A 22,445-nucleotide genomic window follows, 5' to 3' on the forward strand; every position below is an offset into this window, starting at 1 on the left:
AAAATGCAATGTTCATTTGTGGGATTAGCAAAAACCACTGGATGAATTGACACCAAATTTGGACACAATATACCTATCAAGGCAATGAGTGACCACCACTCATAAAAACACTGAAAAATACAGTGGAAGGGACTTAAAAAGCCAAAAAGGCAAAAAGACACTACAGCGCATGCGCAAAAACGACTCCCCGGCAAAGAAAACACACAAAAGCATATGCACACTCTCCCGGACTACAGCTCCCAGCATCCCCTAGACCAGGCCCTTTAGGAGAGGAGGATGATCCAAATGTACTGCTTCCATGATGCAAGCTTTCTTCTCCTTGGATCTCTTTGAGAGCATCCCAATCTCTGCATATTTCCAATTTCCTATTCCTGGACTGCAACTCCCAGCAATCCTCCAGATAGATAGATTAGATAGAGATAGATAGGTAGGTAGGTAGATCGATCAGGAGGACTGCTGGAAGTTGCAGTCCAAGAATAGGTGGAAAAGGAAGAAAGGGCGAAAAGAGGAAGGGAAAGAAAAGCGGGGGAAGGAAAAGAAGAGAAGGAAGGAAGGAGAGAAGGAAAGAAAAAAGGGAAGGAAGGAGAGAAAGAAAGAAGGAGAGAAAGTGGGAGGGAAGGTTGCCCACAGCAACGTGTGGCAGGTATAGCTAGTGTGTGTGTGTGTGTGTGTGTGTGTGAGAGAGAGAGAGAGAGAGAGAGAGAGAGAGAGAGACTCTGTAATTTGAGAACATCAGGTGAGAGTTTTTCCATCTTGGTAGCTGATCCTGCATTCACTGACTTTACAAAGTTAAAAGTGGGAGAGTTGGCATGTTTGCTTCATCCTGTAAATAAGGACTCGGGCAGTGAATCAGTTCTGTTTATGAAGCAGTTACTTTACACGTCAGGAAGTGCTTTTCCTTGCAACTAAATCAGGACTTCCTGTCTTGGATTCAATTTCCCCCACAACTCCAGCCACAAAGTACCATCAGACAAGGCTTTTCTCACGTCTGCTGATCATCCAGTCTTTATGTCACGCTGCACAGCATGTGATGTCATCCTTCCTGGGCCATCCTGGGAAAAAGGCCTGTTATCAGAGAACCCTTTAAAATTTGTATATGAGCATCCCTAGGTTCTTCTATTCTCGAGACAACTAATGTATTTGGTCGTGCACCTAAATTGTGTTCTCCTGATATTTCAAGGTATAAATTCTTAGGCCTTGACTCACTGGGAAGCCGTGGGTGTTGTCTCTGCCTCGGGCTGCTCATCTCTAAAATAGGCATATTAATTATGTGTCCTGCAAGATTAAGTAAACAAAAAAAATTCCATATAGAGCTAAATACATATTTGAAATTCCTTGGCACCACAATTAGATTTTCATTGAAAACCGAGTCTAGCATTTTGCATCAAGGGTAAAAGCACTTCACAAATGATTGAACCGTCAACTTTTTGGTCAACAAGTTCTGTAGCTCAACGGTTAAACCAGCTGTGCCATCAGGGGTCCGCAAATATTCAAATACTATATAAAATTATACAAACACAGTTAGTTCAAGATGCTTAATGAGTTCTTGAACTTGAACTAACTGTGTTTGTAGAATTTTACATAGTATTTGAATATTTGGGGCCCTCTGGGTGGCGCAGTGGGTTAAACCGCTGAGCTTCTGAACTTGCTGACCAAAAGGTTGGCTGTTCAAATCACTGTTTACAATAACAGTGACATAGAAGATACCTTCTAAGTTGGGTTGTTGTAGGTTTTATCAGGCTGTATGGCCATGGTCTAGAGACATTCTCTCCTGACGTTTCGCCTGCATCTATGGCAAGCATCCTCAGAGGTAGTGAGGTCTGTTGGAACTAGGAAAAAGGGGTTTATATATGTGTGGAATGACCAGGTGGGACAAAGGACTCTTTTCTGCTGGAGCTAGGTGTGAATGTTTCAACTGACCACCTTGATTAGCATACAATGGGCTGACTTCTAAGTTATTTCTTCACATCATCAGGTAATTACAAGTATATTATCATTGATTAAAGAAACTCAATTTGGTTTATTAACTCTTCAGAAGAGCAGTCCACTTGAATGCAACCTTTGTTCTCAATCCCTTACTTTTATTTATTTACTAGCCGTCCCCTGCCATGCGTTGCTGTGGCCCAGTCTTGTATACGTGTTTGTGTGTATATATATGCGTGTACATATAGTTTATATGTGTGTTTGTGTTTATATGTGGTCTTGCGCATGCGTTGTAATGTATATTTTGGTTTTTGACTGTTTAAGTCTCTTCTGCTGTGTTTTTCAGTGTTTTTATGAGTGATGGTCACTCGTTGGCCTGATAGGTGTCTTGTGTCCAAATTTGGTGTCAATTTGCACAGTGGTTTTTGAGTTATGTTAATCCCACAAATGAACATTGCATTTTTATTTATATAGAGTTACTGCATTTATATCCTGCCCTTCTCACCTCAAAGAGGACTCAGGGCGGCTCACAACATTTCTTTTTCTACAACTTTTCTTTTCACTAAATACTAGTTTGCCCCTGGTCTGGCTATAAGCATATTTCCTTTAGGCAGGGACTATGCTTATTCTGGCATCTTGCCCTGTTCTGTGTTAGTTGTTATTGTGTGCTTTCAAGCCATTTCTGCTTTATGATGACCCTAAGGTAAAGCTATGACAGGTCTTTCTGTGGCTAAGAATGGGTGACTCAACCAGGGTCACCCAGTGAGTTTTCATGGCAGAGCAAAGAATCAAATCCTGGTTTCCAGAGTCGAGTTCAATGCTCAAACCACTTCACCACTTTTCTATATCAGTCTAGCTGTACTGTATTCAGCAGAACGTCCAGATCACTGTGATGGCTGCCTTAAATAATCAGTTTCTTCTCTTTTTGTTCCCCAACAGAAAACAAACTGGATTACTGAAGATGATTTCTACCTTCCTTCTCCTCCTCCTGTGGAGACATTAAAAAACGTCTCCGGTTCACGTAGTCCCTCACCAGAAAGCATAGCTGATGGCCAGCCACTGATTCCAAGCAGTGCCCTGGATCGGGATGAGGCTCCCGTGTCTTCATCAGACACCAGCAAATCAAAGTTATCCCCTGAGAAAGAATCCAAGGGCTTTAGTGTTGTTCACCGGAGGCAAATAGGTAAACATCTTTCTCCATTGGAAAGATAGGTGGAATGGAAAAGAAAAGGGTGAAACACTGTGGTTGGTTGTATAGCGGCATTTGTAGTTGCTAGCTCATTTTCCACAATGTTATCATTTATTAGGTTCTTGTGGGTTTTTTTGGGCTATAGAGCCATGTTCTAGAGGCATTTCTCCTGACGTTTCGCCTGCATCTATGGCAAGCATCCTCAGAGGTAGAGGTCTGTTGGAATTAGGACAATGGGTTTATATATATCTGTGGAATGGCTGGGGTGGGGCAAGGAGCTCTTCCCTGCTGCAGTTAGGTGTGAATGTTCAGCTGATCACCTTCATTAGCATTTGAAGGCCTGCCTGCGCCTGGGAAAATCTGTTGCTGGGAGGTGTTAATCTGTGCCTGGTTTTTTCTTCTCTGTTGTTTAGCTGTTATAATTTTAGAGTTTTTTTAATACTGGTAGCCAGATTTTGTTCATTTTCATGGTCTCTTCCTTTCTGTTGAAATTGTCCACATGCTTGTGGATTTCAATGGCTTCTCTGTGTAGTCTGACATGGTGGTTGTTGGTGTGGTCCAGCATTTCTGTGTTCTCAAATAATATGCTGTGTCCAGGCTGGTTCATCAGGTGCTCTGCTATGGCTGACTTCTCTGGTTGAAGTAGTCTGCAGTGCCTTTCATGTTCCTTGATGCGTGTCTGGGCGCTGCGTTTGGTGGTCCCTATGTAGACTTGTCCACAGCTGCATGGGATACGGTAGACTCCTGCAGAGGTGAGAGGATCCCTCTTGTCCTTTGCTGAACGTAGCATTTGTTGGATTTTCTTGGTGGGTTTGTTGATTGTTTGTATGTTGTGTTTCCTCATCAGCTTCCCTATGCGATCAGTGGTTCCCTTGATGTATGGCAGGAACACTTTTATCATTTATTGTTCATTAATTACTAGAGGAAAATTTATTTATTTATAGCATTTTTACCCCTCCCTTCTCAATCCCCGAAGGGGTACTCAAAGCAGCTAACATAGGCAGCAATTTGATGCCACAATATCAATAAATACCAATATAAAATCATAAATACATAGATCAGGGGTCCTCAAACTTTTTATACCAAGGGCCAGGTCACAGTCTCTCAAACTGTTGGAAGGCCGGATTATAATTTGAAAAAACATGAATAAATTCCTATGCACACTGCACATATCTTATTTGTAGTGCAAAAAACACTTAAAAACAATCCAATAATTAAAATGAAGAACAATTTTAACAAACATAAACTTATCAGTATTTCAATGGGAAGTGTGGACTTGCTTTTGGATGATGAGTTACAATTGTTGTTGTTGTTTTGTGCTTTCAAGACATTTCAGACTTAGGTTGACCCTAAGCGAGGGCCGGGTAAATGACCCCCGGGCCTTAGTTTGAGGACCCCTGACATAGAAGGTTAAAAACAATAACAATTAATTATATGATCACCTAATTGCATAATCACATAGCTGTTTCCCATTATCATAACAGTCGTCAGATCCAGTTCCATGATCAGAATGCTGCTGCGCCCACTAGCCAAAAGCCTGGTTCCAAAACCACAATTTTAGTTTTTTTCTGAAGGAAAAGAGGGAGGATGCTGATCTAATCTTGCTGGGGAGTGAATTCCACAAGCGGGGGATCACCACCGAGAAGGCCCTGTCCCTTGTCCCCACCAGACGCGTTTGCGAAGCTGGTGGGACCGAGAGCAGGGCCTTCTCAGCAGATCTTAGACTACGAGGTGGAACATAATCCTCTTTCTTTCTTTCTTTCTTTTTCTTTCTTTCTTTCCTTCCTTCTTCCTCCCTCCCTCCCTCTCTCCCTTCCTTCCTTCCTTCCTTTCTGTTTTGTTTTGTTTTGTTTTTTTGATGTGGGGGACTAATTTTTCTCTTTACTGCCCCACCCAACTGCAGGTCTTTCCAATCCATTTCGTGGCCTCCTAAAATTGGGGACCTTGCAGCGCCGAGGAGGCATGGGTATCTGGAAGGAGTTCTTCTGTGAGCTCTCGCCCTTGGAGCTGCGCCTCTATGTGGACAATGAGGAGCGTGTGTGTGTGGAGAACTGTTCCCTCCTGAGGTGCGAGTCCCTGGGGCAGGCACAGAGCGATGGCCGATTCGATCTGGTCTTCTCGGGCAGACGGCTGTGCCTTCGGGCAGGCTCCCAGGATGAGGCTGATGACTGGCTAGACCGATTGCACGAGGCCCTCCAGAAGTGCCGGCCTCAGCAGGACGAAGATTGGGAGACTCTTGAGTGCCCCGAGGTGATCGAAGATCAGGCCACAAATGCCGAGGGACTGCCTGACAACCCATCCGCCCTCCTGCAGTACAGTGGGACGGGGCAAAATGGTCTTGAGTGGGTGTGTCCCTTGACACCTGAGCTGGATGCAGTCAAAGAGACCGTCCTGTACTTGGATACCGAAAGAACATGGACCCCTTTTGTGTTCTCCTTGTCCTTGGAAACCTTGAAGTGCTTTAGAGCCCGGCACGGTGAAAAGACTCTGAGTAATAGCTATGGAGTAGAGACCATCCAGGACATCCTGCCAGATGTGAGCCTGGGGGGTCCCTCCTTCTTCAAGATCATCACCTCGAAAGCAGTGCTGAAGCTGAGAGCAGAGAATGCTGAGGAGGCGGCTGACTGGAGAGACCTGGTCCGTCGGGTGCTGATGTCCTACCTGGAAACAGCCGAGGAGGCCCTAACCCTCGGAGGCAACTTGGATGGGAACTCACAAGTCATCTTGAAGAGCACAGTTAAGGAGAATGGATTCCTCCTGCAGTACCTGGTGGCCATCCCAACAGAGAAGGGACTGGACTGCCAGAGTTTTATCTGTGCAGGTGAGAGGAATGTCAGGGTGGGTAACAAAGCAAGAATTGCACTGAAATCAGAGCATGTGAGTGGGTCCTATTAGGGGGCTACATCTATATAAATTAAAATGTAATGTTCGTTTGTGGGATTAACATAACTCAAAAACCACTGGACAAATTGACACCAAATTTGGACACGATACACTTATCAGGCCAACAAGTGACCATCACTCATAAAAACACCGAAAATCGTAGCAGAAGAGACTTAAAAAGCCCCAAAACAAAAAATACATTACAATGCATGTGCAAAACTGCATATATATACACAAACACACATATATACACAAATATATACACATATATTTATTTATTTATCGCATTTGTATACCGCACTTTCTCAGCCGGAGGGTGAGTCACAAACACACACAAATACAGGCAGTTCACAAAAACACACAAATACAGACTGGGCCACAGCAAAGCATGGCAGGGCACAGCTAGTATATAAATAAAAATGTAATGTTTGTTTTTGTGATTAACATAACTCAAAAACCACTGGACGGATTGACACGAAATTTGGACACAAGACACCTATCAAGATAACAAGTGACCATCACTCATAAAAACACTGAAAAACACAGCGGAAGACACTTTAAAAATAAAAAAGTACATTACAACGCGTGCGCAAAACCACATATATACACAAACACACATATATACACATATACACAAATATATACACACACAAACACATGTATACAGGCTGGGCCACAGCAAAGCGTGGCAGGGCACAGCTAGTAGAATTATAGAATCATAGAGTTGGAAGAGACCTTATGGGCCATCCAGTCCAACCCCTTGCTAAGAAGCAGAAAAATTGCATTCAAAGCACCCCCGACAGATGGCCATCCAAGCCTCTGTTTAAAAGCCTCCAAAGAAGGAGCCTCCACCACACTCCGGGGCAGAGAGTTCCACTGCTGAACAGCTCTCACCATTAGGAAGTTCTTCCTAATGTACATCTCTCAGAATCCCATTTGCACTTTCAGACCTAGAGCCTTACCAAGGTGAAGTCTGTCCTGTGACCTGATGTAGCCCTTGTCTATTGTAGCCTCCTGTAGGTGTGTTGGAGTAGTACACCTATCAAACTGAGCCACTAAGGGTGGAGGATATAGCCTGACATGGCTGGAGAGGCCCTGTTTGTGGAACCAGTTTGTGGCATTCTTCATAAGTCCTTAGATTTTGCTTTTTGTCCTGTCCAGGTTGCTCCAGGCAAATTGGCTTTTCCTTCCCAAGGCCCAAGCTGTGCTCATTCACAGGCCTGTATTACTGTGACAACTGCCATCAGGATGACGAGTCGGTAATCCCGTCGCGACTGATTCATAACTGGGACCTTGCAAGACGTCCGGTATGTCTGGGAAGAGTGGGAAGCAAGGGCATCTGTTGCTTGGACATTGTGCTAAATTAAAATAGGCAATTCAAATACTGGTACTGGATTCAGCTACTTACATCTGTACCCAGTATAAAGGCATTACACAGTCAGAAAAATGCAGAATTCAGTTTTGCCTTTTAAAACCAGTAGCCCGAGAACATATGTCATTTAGAGCTGTGGTTTTCAAACTTTGGCCACCCAGGTACTTTTATTTATTTATTTATATTTACGACATTTATATGCCACCCTTCTCACCCCAAAGGGGACTCAGAGTGGCTTACAAGATATATATACATACAATATATTATTAGCATAGTACAATATCAATATTATATATTACTATATTGTACTATTATTATTTATTATTATTTATTTATTTACGGCATTTATATGCCACTCTTCTCACCCCAAAGGGGACTCAGAGTGGCTTACAAGATATATTTTCATACAATATATTATATTATTAGCATAGTACAATATCAGTATTATATATTACTATATTGCACTATACCATTATATTGTAATATTATTAGTAATATTACATGTAGTATAAATTTATAATTATAATATTGTATTATTATTACTAGCATTATATTGTATTACATTATAATATTATGAATATAATATACTATATTATATTATTAGTAAAGACAAGATGGAAATGTCTTCTACTATACCAGTATATTGTAATATTATTAGTAATATTACATGTAATATAAAATATATAATTATAATATCATATTATTAGTATTCGTATTATATTGTATTACATTATAATATTATACATTGTGTATTATGTTTTTATGGTTTTAATTGTATACTGTGCACTGTATATTTTGTTATAAACCGCGTTGAGTCGCCAGTTAGGCTGAGAAACGGCGGTATACAAGGACAGCAAATAAATAAACAAATAAATAAATAAAATATATGTATGTAAAATATATTATATTGTATTATATTATATTATATTATATTATATTATATTATATTATATTATATTATATTATTGTAGGGGCAAAAACGACCAAGATAATCCACAAATCCAAAATCCAAGAGCAGATTGTCCCTTCCCAAGGAGGGTGAGGAAGGACACCACGAAAGTTGAATCTTTAAAACTGCAAAATGCTATTTTCTCATTATATTATATTATATTGTATTGTATTGTATTGTATTGTATTGTATTATGTTATGTTATGTTATGTTATGTTATGTTATGTTATATTATATTATATTATATTATATTATATTATTAGCATAGCACAGGAGACAAAATGGAACTGTTCCCTGCCCCCCTCTCCACTCTGGCCCAGAGCAGCAGTTGGTGCTGGGGGGGGAGGGGTCCCCAAATGATGACATATGCAGGAGACAAGATGGAACTGTTCCCTGGCCCCCTCTCCACTCTGACCCAGAGCAGCAGTTGGTGCTGGTGGGATTGGTCCCCAACTGATGACATATGCAGGAGACAAGGTGGAACTGTCTTCTGCCCCCCCCCCTTCACTCTAGCCCAGAGTGGCAGTTGGTGCTGGGGGAAGGGGTCCCCAACTGATGACATATGCAGGAGACAAGATTGAACTGTCCCCTGGCCCCCTCTCTCTTCACTCTGGCCCAGAGTGACAGTTAATGGTAGGCACAGGGGTCCCCAACTGATGACATATGCAGGAGACAAGATGGAACTGTCCCCTGCCCCTCCCCCCTTTCACTCTGGCCCAGAGCGGCAGTTGGTGCTGTGGGGAGGGGTCCCCAACTGATGACATATGCAGGAGACAAGATGGAACTGTCTTCTGGCCCCCCTCTCTTTTCACTCTGACCCAGAGTGACAGTTGATGGTAGGTGCAGGGGTCCCCAACTGTTGACATATGCAGGAGACAAGATGGAACTGTCTTCTGGCCCTCTCTCTCTTCACTCTGGTCCAGAGTGGCAGTTGGTGCTGGGGGAGGCGTCCCCAACTGATGACATATGCAGGAGACAAGATGGAACTGTCTTCTGGCCCCCTCTCTCTTCACTCTGGCCCAGAGCGGCAGTTGGTGCTGGGGGAGGCGTCCCCAACTGATGACATATGCAGGAGACAAGATGGAACTGTCTTCTGGCCCCCTCTCTCTTATGTCATGTCTTAATTAGATTGTAAACCTGGTGACAGGGAACAGTTTTGTTGTTCTTTTACTTGTTATGTGCCATATATAATAATCGGGTGCTTTATAAATAAATGATGACAACAGTGATTTAGACCTAGTGGAAAAGGTGGGTACTAGGCAGAACAAAAGGGCTAGCTCAGGCATGGGCCAACTTGGGTCCTCCAGGTGTTTTGGACTTCAACTCCCATAATTCCTAACAGCCTCAGGCCCTTTCCTTTTCCCCCTCAGCCATTTATTATGGGAGTTGAAGTCCAAAACACCTGGAGGACCACAATTTGTCCATGCCTGAACTAGTCTACGTACGGAGCTGGTAATAGGACATTTAAAGAGAGCAAGTAAGTAAGAACTGCAGATTTTGTCATCCATTCATATGTATTGCAGGAACAATAACTCTAGAAGTTCTTGGAGTCAGCTCCTGTCAGCCACACCACATGACTAATAGGGAGGAAGAATAGCTTTTTAGCACTGCAGTGACATCTCGGAGACTCGCACACTACCTGCTTTACAGTCTGTTCTCATCCAACCCCCTTTTTTAGGTCTGTCGTCAAGCTGTCAAGTTCCTGAACCAAATTCGCAGCCAGCCTTTGATCGACTTGAAGTTGGTGAATGAGACCCTCTATGACCATGTGGACTACATGAGCCGTGTCTACCGGAGACGGGAGCAGCTGAAACTCCTTGGGGACTACCTTGTCCTTTGCCGCAGCGGGGCCCTGAAGGAGATCACAAAGAGGTGAATCTTCATTGAGTGGAAAGCCACCGTTACTCTTGATTTATTAGGCCCTACATTTTGCTGCATTTGTTAACCGCCGCTCTCAGCCCTAGAGCGACATCTTCTCAAGTTCTGCACTATGAGAAGCCACTTTTCAGTTTATGCGCAAGTTCAAGCCCAAGAGAATCACAAAAGAATTTGAAAATGTGTTTTGCTCATTCCTTGTTGCAGGGAAGCAAAATTCCTCAACAGAATTTGATCCCAAAACATTTGACTTTTGCCCAGAAAAGATGGGAAATTTTGCCCAATTCACTTTCTTCTCCATACACTTTTAAAAAAATCTTCAAGCGTTTTCTGTTCCAAATAAGTGATTTTTTATTAATTCTTCATAATTGAACTGAAACAGCTGTCAGGGGCAAATTCAATAGGTACTGCTGTTTGCAGGCTTCAAGTAGTTTCCAACTTAAGACGACCCTAAGACAAACCTATCATAGAGTTTTCTTGGGAACATTTGTTCAATAGGGGATTGTCTTTGCCTTCTTCTGAAGCTGAGATAATATGATTTGCTTGACGTCACCCAGTGGATTTCAATAGCTTGGTGTGGATTCAAACCGTGGTCTTCAGAGTCATAGCCCAACACTCAAATCACTGCCATCGACCTGCAAAAAAAATTGCACATTTGTGTTATATTTAGTGGGGAAAAATCAAGACACGTTGGCACTTCTTACACAATTGCATTTTTGCAAGAAAATTTCAAAAATAAAAAAAAATGACTTGATATGAAAATACTGCTTTTTTATGCCTGGTCAAGGGTTATTGGTCAGGTACTTAGTTCCAACCAAAACTTGGAAAAGTTACTTCTTTGGCACTTTTCTGAGCACTGGATGCAGTGAGATGCCCATATAGTCTGGATCTCTTTAGTGTAGATGTGCTGCTAAATGTGTGTGTGTGCGTGTACGTATATGTCAGTAATTGAATTTGTCTACAACTAAACTGTTCCAGAGTCTCACCTCATCAAAATGCAAGTAGTTTCTTAGTCTTGTCTATATAAATAAAAATGTAATGTTTGTTTGTGGGATTAACATAACTCAAAAATCACTGGAGGATTTGACACCAAATTTGGACAGCATACATGTAACAACCCAATGTATGTCCTTCACTCAAAAATATTGATTTTGTCATTTGGGAGTTGTAGTTGCTGGGATTTATAGTTCACATACAATCAAATAGCATTCTTAACTCCACCAACAATGGAACTGAACCAAACTTTGCACACAGAACTCCCATGATCAACAGGAAACACAAGAAGGGTTTGGTGGGCATTGACCTTGAGTTTGGGAGTTGTAGTACACCTACATCCAGAGAGCACTGTGTACTCAAACAATGAAGGATCTGGACCAAACTTGGCACAAATATTCCATATGCCCTAATATGAACACAGATGGAGTTTGGGGGGAATAGACCTTGACATTTGGGAGTTGTAGTTGCTGGGATTTATAGTTCACCTACAATCAAAGAGCATTCTGAACCCCACGAATGACAGAATTGGGGCAGACTTCCCACACAGACCAACAGAAAATACTTAAGGCCATCCAGTCCAACTCCCTTCACCAGGGCAAGAAGACATAATCAAAGCCCTCCTGATAAAGAGCCATCCAGCCATAAATATAAATAAATACATATGATTCACATACACACAGCTATAGTATCATAGATTGGAAAGGGGCCCCTAAAGAAGGATATGTTGCATGTTCCAGAGTAGGCAAACCAGACCATCTCCACATCAACACTAACAAAGAAACAGCAAAAAATGCTGTTTACCCACAAACATAAAGAAATTAAATATATTAGAAACCAACACTTTCTCATTACTTTATTTTCCAGATCACCAGACTGGGCCACAGCAACGCCTGGAAGGGGATGGCTAGTAATAAATAAGCAAGAAATAAAGGCTAGGAAATATCTCCTGAGCAAGACAAGCAGAAAACATGGGAAAAATAGAGAAAGCAGTGAACAGAGCTTGGAAAAGTTACTCTTCCATATGTTAATTCACATAATCTCCTAACCACCAAGAGCATTGTGGTCCAAAAAAGTTACTGTAACTTTCCCAAAATTCCACTAGGAAATATGTCTCCATTAAAATGTGTCTTAATAGAACTAGTTACTAGGCAAATATCTGGAGTGGGCACAAAAACTGGAAATGCAGGGCAAGAGGATTGGGAAAAACAGTTTGTGAAGGCTGACAGTGGACTAGAAAGTGCAGAAATAGTGTGGAGCTGAGCTTGAAAACAGCATTTTTGGACTACACTTCCCAGAATCCCCCAGTAGTCATCCAAAATTACATTTTTCAAGATAAAACAAAACTACCTTTTTCAAAGTGCTAATGGGCTGCAACCATCCTTAGTCTTCTGGCCTTGCAAACAATTTATTGAGTTGTCCTTCTGGCACCAAGATCCTGCTGATTCTGTACATAATTCTCTATTTTTCACTTTCCAGTTTTCTTTGGAGAACATGACAGGCAACCTTCATAAGCTCATTACTGATGCTCCCCATTTTATGTGCTCTTTCTGCAGACTGGATCACCGGCACTATCTCCTGGAATGTCCCCATAAATACAGTGTGGCTGACCTGAGGCAGGTATGAGCTGTGGAAGGGGGAAGCTTCTTAAATGAGAGGCAGGCAGAGAAAATCTTCCCCATATCTCTCCAAACAGGGCAGCCTAAACCGCATACAGCAAGCCCCACATAGATGAACTAGCACACTTAATATTCTAATGGGCTGCAGGAAGGAGAAGGAACCACCACTGTATTGTGAAACTGGTTTGTCTATGCTCAGAGACAGCTGTTTCTTCTATTGTTTTGCACTTTCCGGGGGAGATTTGAAACCGGGGGGGTGTGCTTTGACTCCAGAGACATTTATACTGGTGCTGTCTCCAAGATGTGGCAAATTTTCACCAGGCTTTGTATTGTCCAGTACAAATGCTATATTCATTGTGATCCCAAAAGAAGGTGTAAAGCAAGGTTGTGAAGTTGTCTATGAATAACCCTCGCTCCCAGTATTTCATAGTATTGGGTCAGTTCTATATAAATAGCCACCCCCCTCCCCATTCATGGATTCTGGATTCTCCACCATCCATAGCTTTAAAATACCCCCCCCCCCCCAATCCAAAAAGCAGACCATGAATTTGCCATTTTATATAGGGGTCACCATTCTACTATGCCACTGTATACAGTGGGATTAGAGCATCCACAGATTTTGGCATATATTTGGAAGCAATCCCCAGCAGATAACAATGGCTTACTGCCTATACCAGGGGTACTCAAACTTTTTAAACAGAGGGTCAGATCACTGTCCCTCAAACCGTTGGAGGGCTGGATTATAATATGGGAAAAAATGAATGAATTCCTATGCACACTGCACATATCTTATTTGTAGTGCAAAAAAACACTTAAAAACAATACAATAATCAAAATGAAGAACAATTTTAATTAGTATTTCAATGGAAAGTGTGGGCCTGCTGAGATAAGATTGTTGTTATTGTTGTGTGCTTTCAAGTCATTTCAGACTTAAGTTGACCCTGACTGAGGGCCGGGTAAATGACCTTGGAGGGCTGTATCCAGCCCCCAGGCATTAATTTGGGGACCCCTGGCCTATACATTTGTATTATAGCACACATATTGTGGTGGCCCATGTCTTTAATCAATAAAGCTCTTCTCTCTCTGTGTGTAATAATCTCAGAAGGGCTGCTTTGCTGTAAACTAATTCATTGACATAATGATGTCTCAGCTACCTCTGAAATATTATACTGAAAAGTAGGAGTGGAAAAAACATTCAACTTATTGTCAAACACATGTTTGTTGAATGTCAGGGAAACTGGACAAGGAGAAACGTGAATTAATGAAAATCTTCAATTTGTGATTTATTCTGCACAACATTTGCATGGGTTTTCTACACAGAAATATCATTTTCTGTGCAGAATCTGTTTATGGCACAAGTCCTCAGCGAACTGCATTTTCTGCACACAAATATCTTCAGTGGACAATAATAATAATAATAATGATAATAATATAATAATAATGTTTTTATGTACCCCGTCACCATCTCCCCAAAGGGAAGTCGGGGCGGCTAACATGAGGCCAAGCCCAAAGATACAATACAACAAAATAAAATACAGAAGGCAGACAACAAAAAATTACATCAAAATAAAATATGTACGGTAGCAAAATAAAACAAATTAACACAATATAAATAAAAATGGGCAGGCCAAATGGACGAGGTAAAATGATAAAACCCTGGATGAGGTAGGAGAGAAAATACGTAATTGAGGGGAACCCAAAACGGATAAACAGTGGGGTAGGCTTTCAGGTTAGGACGGGGGAAAGTGCATCATAGGGGCAACACTATAGATGGAGCAAACAGAAACGGGATAAATGGTCACTTTCCAAAGGCACATCGGAAGAGCCACGTTTTCAATTTTAATTGCGTGGTACTTACTTTGAAAGTAGCTGTTAAACTCCAGAAACTTTGTTTTTGTGGCTGCCACAAACTAGGTTGAATTAGTTGAGACTCTATGAGATATTCATTGAAAAACTAGCAAAATGTGCTGCAGAATATCCTGCAAAAACAAAGGTTTTTGCAGTTTAATAAACTTTTTCCATTTTTTTTTTATGGAACCAATGTCATTTTTAAGCCAGAAACAAAAATCGTGTTGCATAGTGTAATTGGTTCCATGACTCTAGTTAAACTAATCAAGAGGATTCAGGCTGTTTTCAGCACAAAAATAGGAGTAAATAAATCCTGAACTATAAATAGTCTTCAAAAACAGCACAACTTTCTAAGACTTTCTCGCAACAGGAATAAAATTGTCAAAATGATTCATTGCTTCCTCTGAGAATAAAGTTAGTGAAGAATTACATCCTGTGTCCTGATCTGCAGTTTTCTAGAGAAGAAATTACCTCACAGACAGACTGGAAGGGCTTTATTTCTCAAAGCATACAGTACGGTTACATACAAAGTTCCATCTGACAGTTGGTTTTCCTCTCACCTCATATCCCTCACTTTGGCTCTCCCCTTCAAACCTCATTTCCATGGAAACCATCTCCCTTGCTTCAAGTGAGCTATAGGCCTAGGCACAGCCTACTTTCATGGTTCCTCACAACTCCAGGAAAGGAGGTCATGACATCCCAACTGAAAAGCAGAATGACTAAATTGTATAGATAAGATGGATATCTTAGATCAGGTAGATGGACATTGCCTTGTGTTTTCATGAATAAGATTCTTTCTTTACTCTTCCCATCCTAGTTGAACTACTAATATTCCTCCGTTCTTAGATTGCAGATGGTATATTTGAGACATTCCTCCAGTCTCTGATTCAGTTTGCCTCCCACCATGTCTACAACTGTGACCTTTGCACTCAGAGGGGTTTCATCTGCCAGATCTGCAACAGCAACGACATCATCTTCCCCTTCGAATTTGACACAACTACTAGGTGAGCATCCCCCATCACTCACCCATACTTTTAAGGATGCTGGGTTTTTGTTATTTAAGATACAGTGCAGTGAGAGTTTTCCCAGTGCATTTACCATGTTTTGCAGGTTCACTATGATAGTGAGGAAACAAACACTATCAATGAAGGAATAGTTCATGTACAGCAGAGGTGGGAAAAAGCCATAAATTGTGGCATCATAGAATTATAGAGTTGGAAGAGACCTCATGGTCCAACCCCCTGCCAAGAAGCAAGAAAATTGCATTCAAAGCACCCCTGACAGATGGCCATCCAGCCTCTGTTTAAAAGCCCCCAAAGAAGGACCACCACACTCCAGGGCAGAGAGTTCCACTGTTGAACAGCTCTCACAGTTAGGAAGTTCTTCCTGATGTTCAGATGGAATCTCCTTTTCTGTAGTTTGAAGCCATTGTTCTGCGTCCTAGTCTCCAGGGCAGCAAATAAACAAGCTTGCTCCCTCCTCCCTATGGCTTCCTCTCACATATTTATACATGGCTATCATATCTCCTCTCAGTCTTCTCATCTTCAAGCTAAACATTCCCAGCTTTTTAAGCTGCTCCTCATAGGGCTTATTCTCCAGACCCTTGGTCATTTTAGTCACCCTCCTCTGATCACATTCCACATTCAACATCTCCCTTCAATTGTGGTGCCCAGAATTGGACACCACAATTCTTCCCCCCAAAAGACGTTAGAGAGCTACAGCATCAGCCATGTCATCACATCACTCTTTCCTTTTTGTACTTTGCTAAAATAGATACTCCACATGAATAGTTCTGTTTACCTTCTATATGATAGTTTAGGTCCAAGAGAGGCTTCTTTTTCAACCAAGAAATGAAACAGAAATTATTTTATTTAATTAAGATATTAATTTCAAAAACAAACTATAATCCACAGGGCATGCTTTCCCCACCTCTGGTGTTAGACAGCTGTGGACAGTATATTAAGTATGTTTTCTTCAAATACATTAGGTGCATCTACACTGTAGTATTATTGCAGGCTTACACCACATTTACTGCCATGACTCAGTGCTATGAATTCATGGAGTCTTTAGCCTTCTCTGCCAAAGAATGTTGGTGCCTCACCAAACCACAATTCCCAGGATTCCATAGCATTGAAACATAGCAGTTAAACTGGTATCGAGCTGCATTGATTCTACAGTTTAGATCAGGGGTCCTCATATTTTTAAACAGAGGGCCAGGTCACAGTCCCTCAAACTGTTGGAGGGCCAGATTATAATTTGAAAGAAACATGATTTCCTATGTATGTTGCACATATCTTATTTGTAGCACACAAAATACTTTAAAACAATGCAATAATTAAAATGAAGAACAATTTTAACAAATATAAACTTATTAGTATTTCAATGGGAAGTGTGGGCCTGCTTTTGTCTGATGAGATAGGATTGTTGTTGTTATTGTGTGCTTTCAAGTCATTTCAGACTTAGGTTGACCTTGAGTTAGGGCCGGGTAAATGACCTTGGAGGGCCCCTGGTTTAGATCACGCATGGGCAAACTTCATTGCACAAAGCATGTTTTAGCCAAGTCCCATGGAAAAGAGACACAAACAAGAGGAAAAAAGGAACAGAAAAACTTTACTCTTATGAGCTGAGGCAAAAACAGTACAACAAACTTACATAGTCCTTGTAAGTAGCACAGGATAAGACTTCTTCATCTTCATTCAAATGAGAGAGCAAAATATAAACCTTGAGTAAATAGTTATTACACCATAGCAAAGAGCATCGCTGTTAGAGCATAGCAGAATTACAGCATCTTGCTTCTCCTCAGAATAGCGTATTGCTTCTCCAAACTGTATTCTAAAATCCATACTGTTATACCCCACCGGCTGTGGCCCAAAGTTGCTGGCTGACCTACATTACCAGCAAGTACATAATAATTAACATCATAAGGTTTTTCTTTAACACACACTTGATCCTGCTACGACCTACTGTAACAAACTTCAGTCCTGCCGGTGTTTTGGACTTCAATTCCCACAATTCCTAGCAACCGATAAGTTGGCTGGGATTTCTGGGGGATTGAACTCCAAAACACCTAGAGGGCCAAAGTTTGCCCATGTCTGATGTAGATACACCCATTGTTTCTAATTTGGGGAGGACAATGACTTAGAACAGTGTTTCTCATCCTGGGGGTCGGGACCCCTGAGGGGGTTGCGAGGGGGTGTCAGAGGGGTCGCCAAAGACCATAAGAAAACACAGTTATTTTCTGATGGCCATGGGGATTCCATGTGGGAAGTTTGACCCAATTCTATTGTTGGTGGAGTTCAGAATGTTATTTGATTGTAGGTGAACTATACATCCCAGCAACCAAAACTCCCAAATGTCAAGATGTATTTTCCCCAGACTCCACCAGTGTTCACATTTGGGCATATTGAGGATTCATGCCAAGTTTGGTCCAGATCCACCTCTGCATGAGTCCACAGTGCTCTCTGGATATAGGTGAACTACAAGTCCCAAACTCAATGTCAATGTCCATCAAATCCTTCCAGAGGGAGCCAAGTTTGGTTCAAATCCATCGCTGGTGGAGTTCAGAATGCTCTTTGATTATAAGTGAACTATAAATCCCAGCAACGACAATTCCCAAATTACAAAATCAATCCTCCCCCAACCCAACTAGCATTCACATTTGGGTGTATTGGGTATTTGTGCCCAGTTTGGTCCAGTGAATGGAAATGCATCCTGCATATCAGATATTTACATTATGATTTATAACAGTAGTAAAATGACTGTTATGAAGTAGCAATGAAAACAATATTATGGTTGGGGGTCACCATAACATGAGGAAATGTATGAAGGGGCCGCGGCATTAGGAAGGTTGAGAACCACTGACTTAGAATAAGAGGGGAGGCATTACTTAGTCCCTGTCCCACCACTTCCACTGTGGAAAGCCAAAATATTGGAAAGAATTCAGGCACCGGCTCCTCCTTAAATCAGTTTTTAAATTCCATGATTTCCCCTTCCTGCAGCTCATCTTGGAAAGCTGCAGTTCTAGAGCAGCACGGTTGGGTGGCAGTCAGGAAGCTCATTTCATTGAAGTTTTTTGGTCTCTCCTTTCTGGTTGTGTATCAGAGCAGGAAGAGTGCCTCCTTGCTGGGATGACAGTGTTTCCTGTGGTCTGAGTCAGAGTGTTTACCCTGAGCGGCAGGATGTGCCTGGTGCATGCCTGACAATGGCTCCGAGCTGCACTTTTATTCTGTCTGGAGGCAGCAGCAGGCCCTTCCTGAATTTTCCTTCTCGCAGGTGGCAGGCAGCCTGTGGTCATTTCCTCTTGCACACCTGGTCTTCCACAAAAGAACACAAAGCTACACACCTCTCTTGTGTGTATGTCTGAGACTAGTTCTACCCTGCCAAATAATGCAGTATCAACCGCATTATTTGGCAATGTAGAAAGAGAGAGGAAAATTTCAAGGTGCATGTTTTTTTAACATATTTTATTATGTTATAAACGCAAATGAATAAACCAAATTCCAGGTGTTACATGTATAAATCCTGAGTAATTCAACAAATATTAAAGACATTATGCTAATTTACACTGGTGTAGATTACATTTTCCCCACCCTCCCTCCCTCCCTCCTTCAACCACAGTATATTTCTACTAATCTTGCAGATCCAGCCACTGGTAAAGTCTTTGTATTTTTTCTTTGATGTGATCGTTGGCGCCTCCATTTTTCACCCAGTTGAAGTAGACCTTCCATCTATTCATAGTGACCTTTTCTTTGTCCATTCTTGGTGCTTGCTTAGTCATAATTCCCGTAATATCTAACAGCACTTGATCATACATATAATCATTCCAATTACTTAACGTCCATTTCGATTTGTCTTTCCGTCCTCTAGCAATCACCGCATGGGCTGCTCTTATTGTTACCTTAAATAACTCCTGGCAATTAGTTGTTATACTCGGATGATCCAACACTCCCCATAGTAGCAAATCATTATTAATTTGAATTTTTATCTGGAATATCTCCTGAATTTTTCCTTATGTCATTTGCCAGAATTGTTTTATTTCAGAACACTCCCACCACATATGTGAATAAGTACCTCTTTCTTTATTACAATGCCAACACGTCGAATTCTTTCCTTTTACCATATAAACCATCTTAATATCTTTTTTCTAATTCATTATATTTTTCTGTTTTTATTTTATTCATGTTCCTAATTATTTCCTCTATTTCTTGTGTCTGTAATGATTTAATTCCATTCCATTTGTTACTTATTATCTTCAACCGTTAAATTATATATTTTTATTTCAAGGTGCATGTTGATTGTTGGTTCGGGAGACAATCTTGAGCTAATAATCTCACGGTCTTAATTTTACTGGATTTTTGCAACTCTTACCTACATTTGTTCATATTGGGTGGCAAGACTCTGGATTCTTTACACAGAAATGCATGCACATTTTTACATATTTCCCCATATCTGTATTTTTGTTTATGCTTCTCATTGGATTTACATAATTTCCCCAATTGACAAAAGGGATGTTTCTAAATATACCCGTATATTCCGGCATATAAAACGACTGAACGTATAAGACAACCCCCAACTTTTCCAGTTAAAATACAGAGTTTGGGATATACTCGCCGTATAAGACTATCCCTCTTTCAACACACACAAAATAAAAAAAAATAAAAGCACCAGATTTGATTTCAATATGGTAATTTTCCTATTACTGTATCTCCTTCTCTGCCTTTCAGATCTCGCACATCCACACCTGAAACACTTCACTGCAGTCTTCAGGAGTGAGATCTGAGATCTGAAACCTTCTACCCACTTCATTTATGGTCCTAAAATATCACAGAATCCTGTCCCAAACATGGAAAAATACATAAAAATACCCCCCACAACTCCTTCTTCCAGATAGCTTTATTTTCATCACTCCCAGTCACTATTTTGAGAGAGACTCTGAAGAAAAAACACCACTTTTTTGGCAGTGGAGTGTGTGTGTGTGCAACTTGCAGCAAGGTTGGGGGGTTAAATTGTCCAGCGTGCTATTTGAGGATGATGGGAGTTGCAATCCAGTATGTCTAGAGCTTGGTAGAAATATCCTTATCAAGCCCCCGCACCTCGTCCCCTTAAGCCCAGCTTACTTGTCCAAACATATCTCCCCGTACGTCCCACTTTGAAACGTACGATCTCCTGGGGAGGCCCTGCACTCGATCCCACCTTCGTCGCAAACGCGCTTGGTGGGGATGAGAGATAGGGCCTTATCAGTGGTGGTCCCCCGCCTGTGGAACTCACTCCCCAGCAAAATTAGGTCAACAGCTTCCCTCCTTTCCTTCAGGAAAAATTTGGGGACGTGGCTATGGGACCAAGCATTTAGATAGGCATTCGGCTAGCAGGCTGACAATAAAATGACAACAATGCTATGGAAAATGGACCAAGGACAGGCTTTGGATTAAGTTGTTGATCGTAGAACTCTGACTTAAACATGGCCAACTAATTCAATTTGCACTATTTTAAATAGTTTAAATCTGATTTTAATGTTTTACTTATTATGTAACTGTTGTTTTACCTGTTTGTATATGGAGGGCATCAAATTGTTGCTGGCTATAAGCCGCCCTGAGTAGAGAAGAGTGGGGTACAAATATTTGAAATAAATAATAAATAAATGTCCTGTGAGTCACTGCTGTGATTGACACTATCCTTTCCCCTCTTTTCTTCACAGATGTAGTGAATGCAAAACCGTCTTCCACAGCAACTGCAAAATTAGTGCTAATTTTTGCCCTCGCTGCATTCGCCGGCAAAAATATCAGCAGAGCCTGCAAGATCCCCTTTGGAAATGACCTTCCCATGGGGACAACACTCCTTGAATTGGGGTGGAACCTGGTCACGGAGCAACCTGGGAAAAGTGACAACAGGCCATGCTCTGAGGCTAAGGAGGATCTTCTTGTAGCCACTCATCTAACACAGCAGCGACAACACATCTCACTGACTCTGGGAACCACCGCTATTGAGAAGGGGCCCAACAAGGTCAAGTCAGAAGAAGGAAGGAGACTCCATTGTTCTTCTCCGTTGCCTCCTGGAGCCATTTTCTCTCCCACGAGCTTCACTGTCACCCGCTTTTCCAAGGAAGCACATTCTTGTATTGTGTGTAACTGTTGCTGGATATGTATCACACAAGGACTCCCCGAAGTTTTAGTGAGCATGTCCTGATTTAAGACGCAAGAAGAGTGAGTGGATTTTATTTGGTTTTTTAAAAAAAATAAACATTTTAATGCACTTTGTAGCAGAGTTCTTGTGCCTTCTGCACTTTACAGGCTCCCCCTGAAATGCCACGTGCCAAACAGCTGCTGAATCTTCCGGGAACACATTCCGCCCTCCTTCCCCTCGGTCTTCTCCTTAACGCAAAGTGACCTTCGTAGAAATAACAAACCACTCGTCGTCATCCTTTTTTTAACGCTAATTCAATGGATTCCAGAGATAATTTTTTTATTTTCCTTTTAATCTTCTATGCAGATAATTAAAGTTTATTTAATAAAGAATGAACTTGTGTGTGTGTGTTATTTCTTAACAACTACTGTATTTATATTTACAAGAGGATTTGGGGCCAAGTGAGTACCAAGGGTCCAGGACAGTACATTACCTCGTTGTGAGATGATAATAATAATAATAATAATAATCATCATCATCATCATCATCATCATTATCATCCTCTTTATTTATATACCACTCCATCCAGAGGCGGCCCTAGGTAATTTTCAACGGTAAGCAAACAGTATTTTGGTGCCCCCCCCCCCCAACCAATCATTGATATATATTTTCTGT

The 22,445-nt window shown here is 41.4% G+C and overlaps 1 protein-coding gene across 3 annotated transcripts in view; it reads left to right on the forward strand.

Annotated features, from left to right (window-relative positions):
- The window catches only part of PLEKHM1 (pleckstrin homology and RUN domain containing M1), a 71,751-nt gene extending 49,589 nt beyond the window's left edge, over positions 1–22,162 (forward strand). For 2 of the 3 annotated variants that reach the window (XM_060781233.2, XM_060781232.2), the window contains 7 exons: positions 2,863–3,106; positions 5,016–5,933; positions 7,157–7,302; positions 9,995–10,188; positions 12,741–12,804; positions 15,498–15,655; positions 21,346–22,162. In XM_060781233.2, coding sequence (XP_060637216.2) covers positions 2,863–3,106; positions 5,016–5,933; positions 7,157–7,302; positions 9,995–10,188; positions 12,741–12,804; positions 15,498–15,655; positions 21,346–21,463 — 1,842 coding nt within the window. In that variant the 3' untranslated portion in view covers positions 21,464–22,162. Of the gene's footprint in view, positions 1–2,862; positions 3,107–5,015; positions 5,934–7,156; positions 7,303–9,994; positions 10,189–12,740; positions 12,805–15,497; positions 15,656–21,345 lie in introns of those variants that run through there. The other variant, XM_060781235.2, reaches the window with a different exon arrangement.
- Positions 22,163–22,445: the final 283 nt, after the last annotated feature.

Source organism: Anolis sagrei, chromosome 6 (assembly GCF_037176765.1).
Source record: "Anolis sagrei isolate rAnoSag1 chromosome 6, rAnoSag1.mat, whole genome shotgun sequence".
Classification (NCBI taxonomy): Eukaryota; Metazoa; Chordata; class Lepidosauria; order Squamata; family Dactyloidae; genus Anolis; species Anolis sagrei.